The sequence below is a fragment of the Conger conger genome, chromosome 1 (assembly GCF_963514075.1).
Source record: "Conger conger chromosome 1, fConCon1.1, whole genome shotgun sequence".
Classification (NCBI taxonomy): domain Eukaryota; kingdom Metazoa; phylum Chordata; class Actinopteri; order Anguilliformes; family Congridae; genus Conger; species Conger conger.
In genome coordinates, this window is record NC_083760.1 from 68733739 (window position 1) to 68747052 (window position 13314).

General features: G+C 41.4%; 1 protein-coding gene across 1 annotated transcript in view; it reads right to left on the minus strand.

The window, feature by feature from the left end:
* Positions 1 to 13314, minus strand: part of LOC133130155 (histone deacetylase 9-like) — a 111898-nt gene that overhangs the window by 40763 nt on the left and 57821 nt on the right. Inside the window, 3 exon segments of the mRNA XM_061244510.1 lie at positions 3921 to 4226; positions 12452 to 12520; positions 12690 to 12812. Of these exon segments, the coding sequence (XP_061100494.1) occupies positions 3921 to 4226; positions 12452 to 12520; positions 12690 to 12812 (498 nt within the window).

Here is a 13314-nt window from a genome sequence, read left to right on the forward strand (position 1 = left end):
TCTTTGTCTCTTTGTCTTTCTCTTTGTTTCTCCCTCTTTTCACACACTTCAAATATATATGAATATTGTTTATTTTATTAATTAATTTTATTCATGTAAATATAGATGAAGAATGGGTATGGATGAATAAATCATTTTTTGACATCCTATTTGGAATTATTGTCTTGTAAGCTCAATAATAGTTTATGTGAAGTGTACATTTTTATAGATTTGAAAAATTGAAATGAATACAAAGATGACACCTGAAGGAAGTGAGATCTAGAGTTTCAGACACCCTGTTCTGTAATAACCGAATTGGGCTTACTTTTGGCATATCCCCCCCAAAAATGTTCTTATTCACGTCAATAAAACAATTGGCCATATTAGCTTATTATCAACATCAAAAGCTTTCTTTCATGATTAACCAAATATTGTCTGAATTAAGTAAAATTATCTCCAGCGTTGTGCTGTCATTGAAATCTAAAGAATAACCAAAACTAAGCCCCTCTTTTTAGAACCTGAAACCAGACCATGCAGCCCTCAATCAGACGCTAAACTGCATACAGAATTGCAGCAGTTCTCTTAAACGTAATCAAAGAGCGTTACAAAAAGGAACTGATATGCTTAAATATTCATCATGTCCCCTGATTGCTGAGAAGATTATAAAAATAGCTAATTCTTTGAAAAAGCAGCAATTGAGTTTTAGCTATAGTACAGAGGCGAATCAATATCCTGATTGCGACTGAGATTGAGTTTCTGGCTAAACTAAACATGGTGCTTATAACATTGCAGTCATCCTGGAGGATCTGCAGCAGCAAATTCCATGCATTCCAACCGCGAGAATAACATCTTACAAGGATGCCACTCTCAAAATGGTTTGGTGTATTATTTGGTCTGTAAAAATTGCATTTAAAAGCCAATTTGGAATTTGAATTTGAATTTTCATTATATATGGACTACAGTCATAATGTTTCATACTGTGAATGTTTTCAGAAAAATACATTCACAATGAATTGTCTCATTATGGAGGCATACTATTCATGTGTATGTCTGTGAATGATTGCATTTGCTTGAATGCATGTATGCACTTACTTGTGTGTAGGAATGCATACTTGTGTTTGTGTGTGTGTGTGTGTGTGAGTGTGTGAGAGAGAGAGAGAAAGAGAGAGAGAGACTGAGGGAGAGAGAGCGTGCCTGTGTCTGTATCTATGTGTTTCATGGATTCTGCAATGCTCTGGGATTTTAAAGTGTATGGAGTCATGTGTGTGGATTTCACTCCATAAAATTGCACAGACAATCACTAAGGCACCCTCTCCAGTCATTTTCCCCAGTCCTGGTTTAGCTCATAAACAAAGCTACAGCTGTTTGTCAGCTTCCTCACCTTCTCCACCTCTCACATCCAGAACTTTCTCTGAGGAATATCAGCTGTACCGTTTGACAACTATTGGAAGGTTTGTTTTGGCTCATAGCTGACAGAATATTCAGGCCAACGGACTTTCTCCATAGATCACATCAGAGCAAGCTACATTGTTTGTCCCAGTTATTAGGTGAACAGAGCAACCGTGAGGTGATTTTCAGTGAACAAAGACTTTAAATAATTTATATACTCGACATAAAATGTAACTGAATGAAACTACATAAGATCTGGCTAAAAAAGACCAAAATCAAAACCTTTAATTTCAATGTTTTTTAAAACAGATTTCTTTTTTAAAAGGTAATAATTATACCCATTCTTATGCCTTTTTTGTTGTAAACCATCTTTCAATGTTTCAATATTTAATTTAAGCCCAAAGGAAACAGGATTTGACCTCCTCTGTCCAAAAATGCAGCAAATTCCCTGAAGCAAAGTCCCAAGGCCCAGCAGTTTGTGACCATGGTGACCTTTGAGCAGACCGCTGGCCTGTGGAGTGGCCAGAGGACAGGCCAAGAGCGCGTGCTCTAATTCTTTACAGCTGTCAAGAGACGGAAGTCTCGTGAGGAGAGCAGAACGTGAACCGCTCGCTGCAAAGAGCATGAACCATTCACTACAGAGAGCATGAACCATTCACTACAGAGAACATGAACCGCTCACTACAGAGAACATGAACCGCTCACTACAGAGAACATGAACCGCTCACTACAGAGAACATGAACCGCTCGCTGTAGAGAACATGAACCGCTCACTACAAAGAGCATGAACCACTCACTACAGAGAACATGAACCGCTCACTACCGAGAACATGAACCGCTCACTACAGAGAACATGAACCGCTCACCACAGAGAACATGAACCGCTCACTACAGAGAACATGAACCGCTCACTACAGAGAACATGAACCGCTCGCTACAGAGAACATGAATCGCTCACTCCAGAGAACATGAACCGCTCACTACAGAGAACATGAACCGCTCGCTACAGAGAACATGAACCGCTCACTACAGAGAACATGAACCGCTCGCTACAGAGAACATGAACCGCTCACTACAGAGAACATGAACCGCTCGCTGTAGAGAACATGAACCGCTCACTACAGAGAACATGAACCGCTCGCTGCAGAGAACATGAACCGCTCACCACAGAGAACATGAACCGCTCACTCCAGAGAACATGAACCACTCACTACAGAGAACATGAACCACTCACTGTAGAGAACATGAACCGCTCACTCCAGAGAACATGAACCGCTCACCACAGAGAACATGAACCGCTCACTCCAGAGAACATGAACCGCTCACCACAGAGAACATGAACCGCTCGCTGTAGAGAACATGAACCGCTCGCTGCAGAGTACATGAACCGCTTGCTGCAGGAGTGGGCAGGGAAGGGACTGCGCTGGGACAGAGGCCCAGAGCCCAGAGCTCTCAGAACCACGTGAAGAGCCGCGACTACGGCCAGGCTCCATCAGCTAAGTGCTCCTGACTTCTCCTGGAGAACCGGCCACCACTTTTATAACTGCGATGTGGAAAAACAGAAAAACACCCAGCCTGGGGCTATTTGTGTTAGATATTGAGTTAAGCATAACCTTTTTAGCTTAAGCATTCCACAAAATCTCTTTTGATGTGGGCCTTTCTTTACAGGAAAAGTAAACATTATTATGGAAACACAAGATTGACTGAAATAGATAAATGGCATAATTAGATTTATTTGAAAGTTGAAAAAAAAGTTATATCTTTGCCTCTGTTATTTTTGTAAATCCGAGACATCATTTCATTAGAAGGCTAAAACAGGAAATATCTCCCATTCTTTAATGTGCAGGTTCTATGAAGACATTTTGTCTTGTGGGTATGTTTCCTGCTTTTAGGTCATCTTTTAATCCATTTCTATTCTTTAACTTTTTTTTTTGGAAAGCTATGGTGGGTAAGCTTTACATTTCAGTATAATATAATCTTAGCTAAACAAGTGGATCTTTCATAATAGTGGTATTTCTGGTATATTTTTTGTGAGTGTATTCCACAATCAGTTCATGGGCATCTTGACCAGGCAGTAATCCTTCAACACAAAACAAAAATATTATCTTAGTGAATGATGCTGCTTTTAGGGTGATAGCCCAGTAAATATGTTACTTTCTCATTTCCCTATCACTTATGTGCTTAGGTCATGGTGCTCAGGGAAAGATCGTACGCTGATATCAAGCGGCGATACTGAGCCTAGCTGGTGCTTTTGAGCGATGGAGTTATCTGAGATCGGCACAGATGTATAAAACCTGTCCTGATTGACATTAATGGTCATTGGAGCCCTTCATTTCCCACTGCTTTGAGCGGTGCTGTGTTCAGTCACACCACCACGTGCCTCACAACCCTCCAACAGATGTTCTCCTCAGAGGTTTCTCAGTGAAATACTGGTGCGCTGGTGACACACAGCTCGCCCGGAGTGCAGAACGCTCCCGTGAGCCCAGCGGTTCAGGCCCGTGTCTGATATACGCTCCACCGCTCCAGCCCTGGGATTAATTAGTCAGACTAACGAGGATGAGGCGTCCTGGCCTGGGAGTCCCGGGGAAGCCGCTCACTGGGTCCTGATGACGCAGAGTCAGGGAGCGGCTGCCGCGGCCACCACGCCACTGGGCCCCGGCCAGGCCCAGGTGGAGGTGGAGGGGCATAGGCGGCGTGTTCAAACAGCTCTCGTGAATACGTCCCGTCCCACTAGCCGGGGAGGACTGGATTTGGTTTATGGCAGTGCAGCGGTGTCGAGAGGCCAGGAGGAAAGCGGGTCTCGCCCCCGAAATCAAACACGAGCTTTGGTACGTAAGGATGCTCAAGTCCCCCCTCCCCTGGAGAGCAGCAGACCTGGTCTGGTAGGATCAGCTATCAGCCAGGCCAATCGCAGGCCGAGATAAGGCTGTTCCTGAGGCCCCGCGGCCTTTGAACACTCCAGGGCACGCCTCCCACAGGCCTCTTATCTCATTAAACTTGAAAAGGAATATTAATCCTGGACAGGCTCAGATAACAATATGGATGACACCGGTCAGCGAGACTGACAGGTATATAAACGACAGTCTCTTTATCAGAGCAGCCCTGCCTGTTTCATCTCTGCTGAGGAGGGGGCTACTAGAATTCCTTCCTTCTCATGTGCTAGGAAGCAGAGGGCAAATACCCTGGGAAGGGGCATCCGTGTGATGTGGAAACCTTGTAAGGTAAGATACAGAATGAAACGTATCGATGCATTGCCAATTTGGTATAGTTGGCATGTGTATTTCGTTTTTATTTATCAATGAATTAGTTAATAAGTTAAAACTTAGTAGGTAAAATGAGTTATGTTTTGAACTGATTTGAAAGTATCATTATCATGTACTGTATAATTCCGTTAGATGTTTATTCAGGTCTGTATGAGTAATACAAATGAATAATACTGTATGAATAAAATGAAATGTAAGTTATTCGCATATAGCTCACCACCCTGAAATAAATGTAAGTTCTGAAGGTAGTGTTTGGATCACCCAGGCGTCTCACAATGACTCAGTAAGAGGATGACATCACCCAGAGACGTGCAAAGCTTTTCTCCATCAGAGTTATTGCCCAGAACCCCTTCACTACGCAATACTTGTTTTTATGGTCAGTCTACCTTCAGCCAACTTGGAACCAGGGGCTGGCACTGTGCGCCTTTGGCCTGACAGTCTGTGAAAATAACACCAAGCCCAGCCCTGGAGAGCTGAGCGAAGTGCGAGGCGTAGAAATAAATGGCTCTGCTGAAGTGATTAGCCTGCCAGCGCGCTGTTTTCAAGTCTGAGGTGGTCCTTTTTTTATACACGCATAGCAACATTCACACAGGCACGCACACAGAGACATACACACACACACACCCACATACATACAGTATACCCACACATAAGCATTCACACACACACACACGCAAGTACAGTACATACAACAAGATGTACCCATGCATATACAAGAATACTCAAGCCATGTATTTGCCTGGCATCGTGTCTCAGAAACACTTTTCTGCATCTTACCACGGTAAGAGCACATGGAAAGAAAAACACCATGTTACATTACTCTTCCTCCTTGGTGGCCAGCAACTGGCAAACTCTACAGCGTATATCCCACAATTATTTTACTGCCACACTCAATTCACCCACACAAGCACAGGCTGCGAGAGTGCCTTTAAAATATCACAGAGGTTGAGATAGAATGAACTTCACCACACAGACCGTTTTAGAAAGGCCCTCCCTTGGGTGCAACACAGAGTTACAGTCCAGCACATATCAATGCAGTAAACATGCAGTGCAGTGCAGAGTGTCAGAGTGTGTGTGCGTGTGTGTGGGTGAGTGTGTGTGTAAGTGTGCATGTGTGTGTGCCTGTGTGTGTACATGTGTGTGTGTGCGTGCGTGTGTGTGTCTGTCAGTGTGTGTACATGTGTGTGTGTGTGTGTGTGTGTGTGCATGTGCTTACAGTATACAGTATATTTGTGCATAATTGTGTGAGCATCCCTGAGCACATGACCAATAAGTTTAAAAATACGTCTGTGATAAAGTGTTCACTGAGTGTATATACTGTATTATACGACAATGTATTAATAGCATTCTTAATTTATGGAAGAGGGATGAGAAGGGAAAACATTGTTTTGATAATAGTAAGAGCAGCAGCAGGGGTGAAATGTGTGGTGCAGTCTGTAGGGCAGTCACTACTGAACCCATATATGAACTCTGCACTGTGATCCCCTCAGTCTATGCAACCCTCCGTGTTTCACCATGTCTGAATAACATTTAAACAGGGGGTGTATTTTCCGCCCTCTTTACTGCCCTTGCGTTGAAAATGCGATAGATTCCTTCATGTCACACAATGTGCTACAATCCATTACATCCACTAAAGTAACATTTGTTAAATCCAGCTGCTCTGTTGTAGCATATTGGCCTTTGTTTAGACCTGCAATTCATATTAACTGTCATCAAGCCTTTCTCTACAAGAAAAAAAGCTGTGCTCGCCTCTCCAGTTACTCTGATATGAAGCCTCTGTCGTGGCGCAAACCAGCCTGTTCCCTGTACTAAAACCTGCCTAATCCAGTACCAGCCCAAAGTGGATGTACTGTGCCTGACCTGCTGAGCGTTATGGCACAGGACGGCTGGTCTCTCAGTCCAGGAGAGCATATGAGACTGAGCAAATGACAGCACGGTTTGCGTCTGCCTATTGGAACTTAGTTGTACTTTCACTGTTGGAAGCTAACTTCATCAAATGCCAAATCAAGCTGTGCTATTCAGACTTCTCAATGTTTACTACTTTTTGCACTGTTTATACAGCGGTATGCAGTTACAACTCAGTTTAAAAAGAGGTGAGACTACGTATATTTCCAAACTGTTAACATTTTCATAATTTAAAATGAGAAAGGGAATGATATCTCTTTTGGTACCTTGGAGTCAACCAGCCATTTTGGCAGGCTGCACTGAACATGGTGTGCCAGCGGTCTTACACGGGAAGGCACACTGCAGTCTGCCGTGACGTGAGGAAGCACTGCTGAATTAAACCACTCGTGGGCCAGGCTACGGACAATTATGCATCAATCAGGATGATTCCCACCCGCAGTCAGTGCTGGTTCAGCCTGGATCCAGTTCCACCGCTGCACTTGGCCGGACACACTGAATAGGATGCCATCATTCTAAGGTTTTATTAAAAAAATTAATACTCAGTATTTTCCTGTCTAGAATAGTATTTGAGAAGCGTTTGGAAAAACTAAAAGTCGGCTTACCAATTGCAGAAGATACTTTTGAATCATTATGTTTATTATTCCACGCCTGCCAAAAGAAGGTTGCTTTTATAATGTTACTCAAATTATGGTCTTTTTGGAATATAAATAATACTACCAATATTACCAAATTTGAGTGTGATATTACTACAAAACTAACATGAAAGAACATTGCAGTGTAACACCTTCTTATGGTCCAAGTGGCCCAATGTTAATCAGTACTGTGCTTGCTTGCTACCTTAATCAGGCACAGACATATGCTTCAGAAGTGACATTTTCTTATTGCATCAGCAGATCTGTCAAATCTGTCCTAATCAAAATGGCAGCATTTTCATCTCATTTAGAAAAGTAAAATAAAAAATTTCAATATAAGATTAAATTGACTAAACTGTATATTGATAACAAAAGGCACTATATAACAATTAGAATCCAGTAGGGATTTGGGGAGAGGGAATTTCACATATATAAGTGTACATCATACTGTATATCTGTGAAATATATACTGTATGTATGTATGTATTTTATGTTAGTGTATACCTATATTATGTATTTTGAAGTATCCTGCAGCATATTTATTTTATAGGTATAATACAGCTTTATTTTAGTGAGCAGCTCAGTGCCACGGTGCCCCCACCCCCACAGTCCATGGCAATCAAACCCCAGGCCATCAAATCAGTCCCTGACCCAGAGTGCACCATTCCTAATGCAGCCGCCTCACTTCCTGCTCCTGAAGGCATGCGGTCGCCCTCATTAGGGCAAGTCCCAGCTCATTATTCACCAAAGCCTGATTCATACCTCCATCCAGCACTCTTATTCTCATAGAATAGCAAAGGTATAGAAAACATCTTCATATTTTCATATTTCAGAGGGACTACTGAAAAAACTGAAATGAAACTTGGAAGCTTTATTTTGTTCATTGCTTAGGAAATTGTATAATTTTTTTTTGTATAATTGTATCTGGATTTTTTCCAATGCCAAACAAAATTACTTTCAGGTTGTATGCGTGTTATTTTCATCACATGCATACATGTTATATTATGCTCCATAGAAACCATACGCTGGTAAGGCCTAATGCTTTTGTGAATGATTTGCAGGGGCTCATCAAGAATCTGTCACTATGATTTGGATGATTCTTGATCACAAGATGAAGAAATTATATTTATTTAGATTCACTATCATTAATGTTATTTCATGGCCAGGGGAGCGTAATTGGCTAATCTTAATTTGAATTATTTATTAGAAATAAGGCTTTATGTGCCAATTTGCCAATTAAAAATAAATATGACAAGCTGGAAGCCTTGAACTGTGAAATTATAATTAACCCACAATTATACTAACACTGCTCATCTGTTTAAAGTAATTTAGAACATTCTTATCCAATAAGGTGGTTAAGGGGCCCTTACATACTGAACCAATTGGAATACAGATGGGCACAATATACAATAAACCTGAACTTTCAAAGGTGATTGTTCCAGATGTTTGTACAAGATAACTGAATCTCAGATAATGATTTCCCTGCCATAAATATAATGTCAGACTGTACTTTCGTCAGTTTAATACAATATCAAACTCAACTGCATAACAACAAACACATAATATAAACACATGCTGTACATCCATCCATCCATCTCTCTCTCTCTCTCTCTCTCTCTCTCTCTCTCTCTCTCTCCCAAACACACACACACACACACACACACACACACACACACACACACAAGCACTCACAGACACAGTCCTTTTAAAAACTATTTTTTAGTGATAATGTTGTATGCACACAATAGGCAGTATGAATATTTGAGTAACATGGATCATCAACATAACCATAACCACAACCACAGTTTCCAATAACCGTTATACATGATGCACAAACCATGGTACCCTGAACCTACTGTGCAGGATAATGAAACCATGGTACCCTGAACCTACTGTGCAGGATAATGAAATGGTCAGAGGCGTCTTTTTGTGCTTTAAGCTCTGTGCCCTGGTTAGCATGTGAAAGACCAATTAACTCAAATGGCAGGAAACATTGTTTTCTGTCAGCCTGGCCACACACACACACACACACACACACACTGGAATGCACAAACTTGCTCACACACAAACACACATACCTGTACATATACACAAAGCAACGCTATACCTTTTTAGGCTAAAATAATTTCAACCAGGTTTTGGGGGAGCACATAAAACACAAAGCCCACCAAGGCTTGCACACGGCACTGTGAGAGCAGGGTGTTTCCTCACTTATTAGTGCAGTCGGATGCTCTTTAAGATTGCTTGTTTGCTTTTATAACTGGTCCTGTGGGTAGCTGGGAAGGGTTTGTGCAGGTGGCCAGGGGGTGAGGGTGGGACAGGGGGTCTTTTATTATTTCTGCCTTTGTAACAGCTCATTTAAAATCACAAGGCCTCCAGGCCGAAGATGGATGGCAAAAAGCAAAATGCGAGGCAATGTCTAATTTGAGCAGGATAACCACCTCATTTAAAGTACTTCCTAATCTTTTATCTTTAATGTTTACATTAATTATATAGGATGGAATTAGGGCTGTTCATCAAGCTTGTGTTAAAATATACACAAATCTGGCAAACAAAATGGCAAATACTGTACTTAGACAATTTGGTTTTGAATAATGCATTTTACACCTATGACAAACCTAAACATTTTGTGCAGGAATGTTTCTTGTAATCATTTCCCGCACAGAGGCTCACAAATGCAACAGAAGCTGAACGGTAAAAGGTACAGACTGGTGATTCAACTGAAAGGAATATGACAGAGTTTGAACACTGCTACTGGACACTGGTGCTGATAATTAAAGATAAACAAATCACACTTTACAATAAATAAAACCACAGAGACAGAAAGAGGGCATGAATTTGTTATAAAGTGTAAAATGAGGGGAAATCACAGTGTTTGACATAAAGCAGGGTGAGAAAAATGAAACATGAATATAATATTCAATATTCATAGGACTCTGATAAGGACAGGAATGCATTCAGGTAGGTTCATCAAGCTTCAAGCTAACATCAACAAAAATGGCTGAGCATTCTCATCAGATCCAGAGTACTATTTTTTTTTTATTCCAGACAAAGGATTCTTTAAATTGATGTATTTCATATTGCTTTCGAACAGGAGTCTACTCCTGATACGTTCATATCTTGGATATTCTATTATTTAAACATTCAGTCATGTGCACCCACGCAGGCATACACTTATGTGCTTCTACTGTAAGTGTACACTTGAGCACTATTTAACACAAGCATACGTTTATATGGGCAAGTGTAGCCACTTCTTGTCATCTAAATAGCATTCAAGGAGTGGATATTGGATCTGGTTAATGCTGATAACAGAGGGAAATACAGTAAATCACAAATAAAATAAAACACAAATAATCACAGATGTACAGAAAATAAATGAATAGACAAACCTAGTGCCACAAGCCATCATGCAACCAAAAGCTTTGGTATAATTTGTCACAAATATTGGCTAGGTTGGATACTCCAGCTGGTGAAATTCTATGTGTAGTTTCCATTTATCTGTAAATGCTTTTAATAGCCTGTGCAATCTTATAGTTCTGATTGAGAAAGTGTAACACCACCATTGCAAATACTACTAGAATACTAAGTTAGCTGTTTTAGTTGCACCCTCAAGCTTTAGCAAATTGGATAGCGTGACTATGATATTATAAATGAAACACAAAAGAGAAAAATATTTTGTGGTATGAACAAATACAGAGAAAGCATGTTTTCCCAACCCCCACCCACTAAGGTCTGGGAATCCTTGCCGTGCATTTTAAAACCTGGTGAAAAAGTATCAGTGCTAGTAATATATATCCTCCTTAAACCAATTTCTCTTGACTGGACTGCCCCTGTTCACATCAAAGGAGTGTGTTCTGAGCCCTTTAAGCCCTGCATTAAAGGGTTAACTTTATCCCTGCGCATGAAAAGTTGAGACAGTACCCAGTGTGGGAAAAGTTTGGAGCAGAACAGACCAGTGGCTGGGGCACTGTGTTTGAGACCAGAGAACTGCGGATTTAAATGCCTGCCGGAGTAGTCTCCTTGTATCCCACCACTAAATCTGTATTTAGCAATGTTCTCGAAAAGCACCTGGGATGGTTGAGTGAGAAAGTAAAACCGGAGAAAGTCTTGGGCTGGAAGCAGTACACATCCATAAATCAACCTCGCAGGGGCCACTGAGCTTGGTGAGCACTTGGAACCTCCAACTAAACGCATTATACTTCACTTTCTAAAACAACAACATCTAAAAGTTAGTTCAAGCTCTGAAATAAATACCCTAAACAATGCATACAAGTCAAGCTGCGGGTATTACATCGGTATTACACCCTTTAACCTGTTATGTGCTTGTAGTTATTCAGATGTTGAAATGGTAAAAAAAAAAAAAGTCATGTGTTCAGTGTCTTAAATGAAGAACCCGCATAACTGATTAGGAGGATGATTGTCAAACCATGACAACCCATATGCTGTAAACTGAAGGGTTTACAGCTGGGTGTTTCTCAGATTCCTCATTGATGATACAGAGGTATTGGAACGTTTTGTGCTCTATATCAAACAGGAAAACCACAGTTACAGCACCACATAGAGTAGATGGTATTTAACATTATCCATTAAGCATAGAAAGCAAAGATCAGCCTATGCCGCATGGCACTTCTATGATAATGTTTAATGTTCAAGAGATGTTCCATATATTTGGATGAATTCCATGAGGAACATACAAAAACCACATATAAATATCCACACAAACACACACACTCACACTCACACACACACACACACACACACGTGCAAGCACACGCACACATTCATGTATAGCTACGAATGAGGTAAGTGATTTTCCGTTGAACGCCACGTGAAAAAAAGTAAAGAAAATAAACAGACCAGAATAGTGCACAGGAAGGGAATGAACTTTATTAAAAAAGAAAGATTTGTAACAGAAGGCAAAAAGGGAACAAATACAAACAGCAAGGAACAGAAAGCAGGACCCCTCGCTGAGAGCAAGAGGGTCCCATTACAACAAAATCAAAGGAACACAAGAACAAGACTGACATCGCCCCGTTTGTCTTAAAGCCATCTACAGCCCCATTGGATACATGAAACAAAATTTTGTCTATGTTTGTTGACGTCTTTTACAGATTCCCGGACACACAATTCCCCAACCCCCCCCCCCCCCCCGCCCCGTCCCCCCCTTTGCTGTTTTACAATGACAATGCAAAAACAGGGAAAATGAAAAACAGATCACAGATAGAACACAGAACAGGACTGACCGGCAGAGTCAGGACTACACGCCGTGTTAAACACCCTCACATCCACAGCGAACAGCGCAGAGGGCCGACGGCGTCGTGTTCCGGGGGCCGGGGGGACCCGCGCGGATCGCTGCGGTTACCGCATCACGGGGGAATTACCAAAGGAAACGTCTCCACCCTACACTCCCTTAACCGTTTCCCTGCTTGCTTTGTTATTTGCTCGGACGGTAAATCAATTCTCAGCCGTGGCCCCCGAAAACCCTCGCCCTGCTCTACTCCTCTCCTGCATTCCTGCGCACATGAATCATTCCCGCTCCGCGCTTCCACAAGGCATTTCCTGCCCAGCCGCTCCCTGCGACTGCACCGCGGAGCCGGGCCAGCTCCAGACCGGGCTCTGGGCCGGGGCTCAGGCCCAGGAGGAGCTGCAGAGAGCGGGCCCAGGTCTGCGCTTAGCCCCCCGAGCTGCTCCACTCCTGTGTCACTTTACAATTTTACACACTAATGTCATCTCGTGAAAAAGCAATGTCTTTTAAATGCATATTAAATCCAAAATATACCATATGTCAATCACCTCATTTGTTGCCGCTGCCTCATATTAAATATTACATTATATATACTATATCATGTATAATATTTTATAGTTATATATACTATTTTGATGACAAATTTGTATATTGCATATACAACCATATACTTGAAAACATATCACTTATATTTTGGATTTAATATTTTGCCAAATATGAACATAAAGTATTATCTGCCTTTACCAATTCCCACAATGTAGATTCCAATAAATATAACTTTCCCCTGCATTAAATAATTCCATAGGATAGATAGATATCTTTATACTTTTCTGTATATATTTATTTTTTAAAAGGATCAGTGATTATGAACATTTGAGTGAATCATTGCTTTTCAGAACAC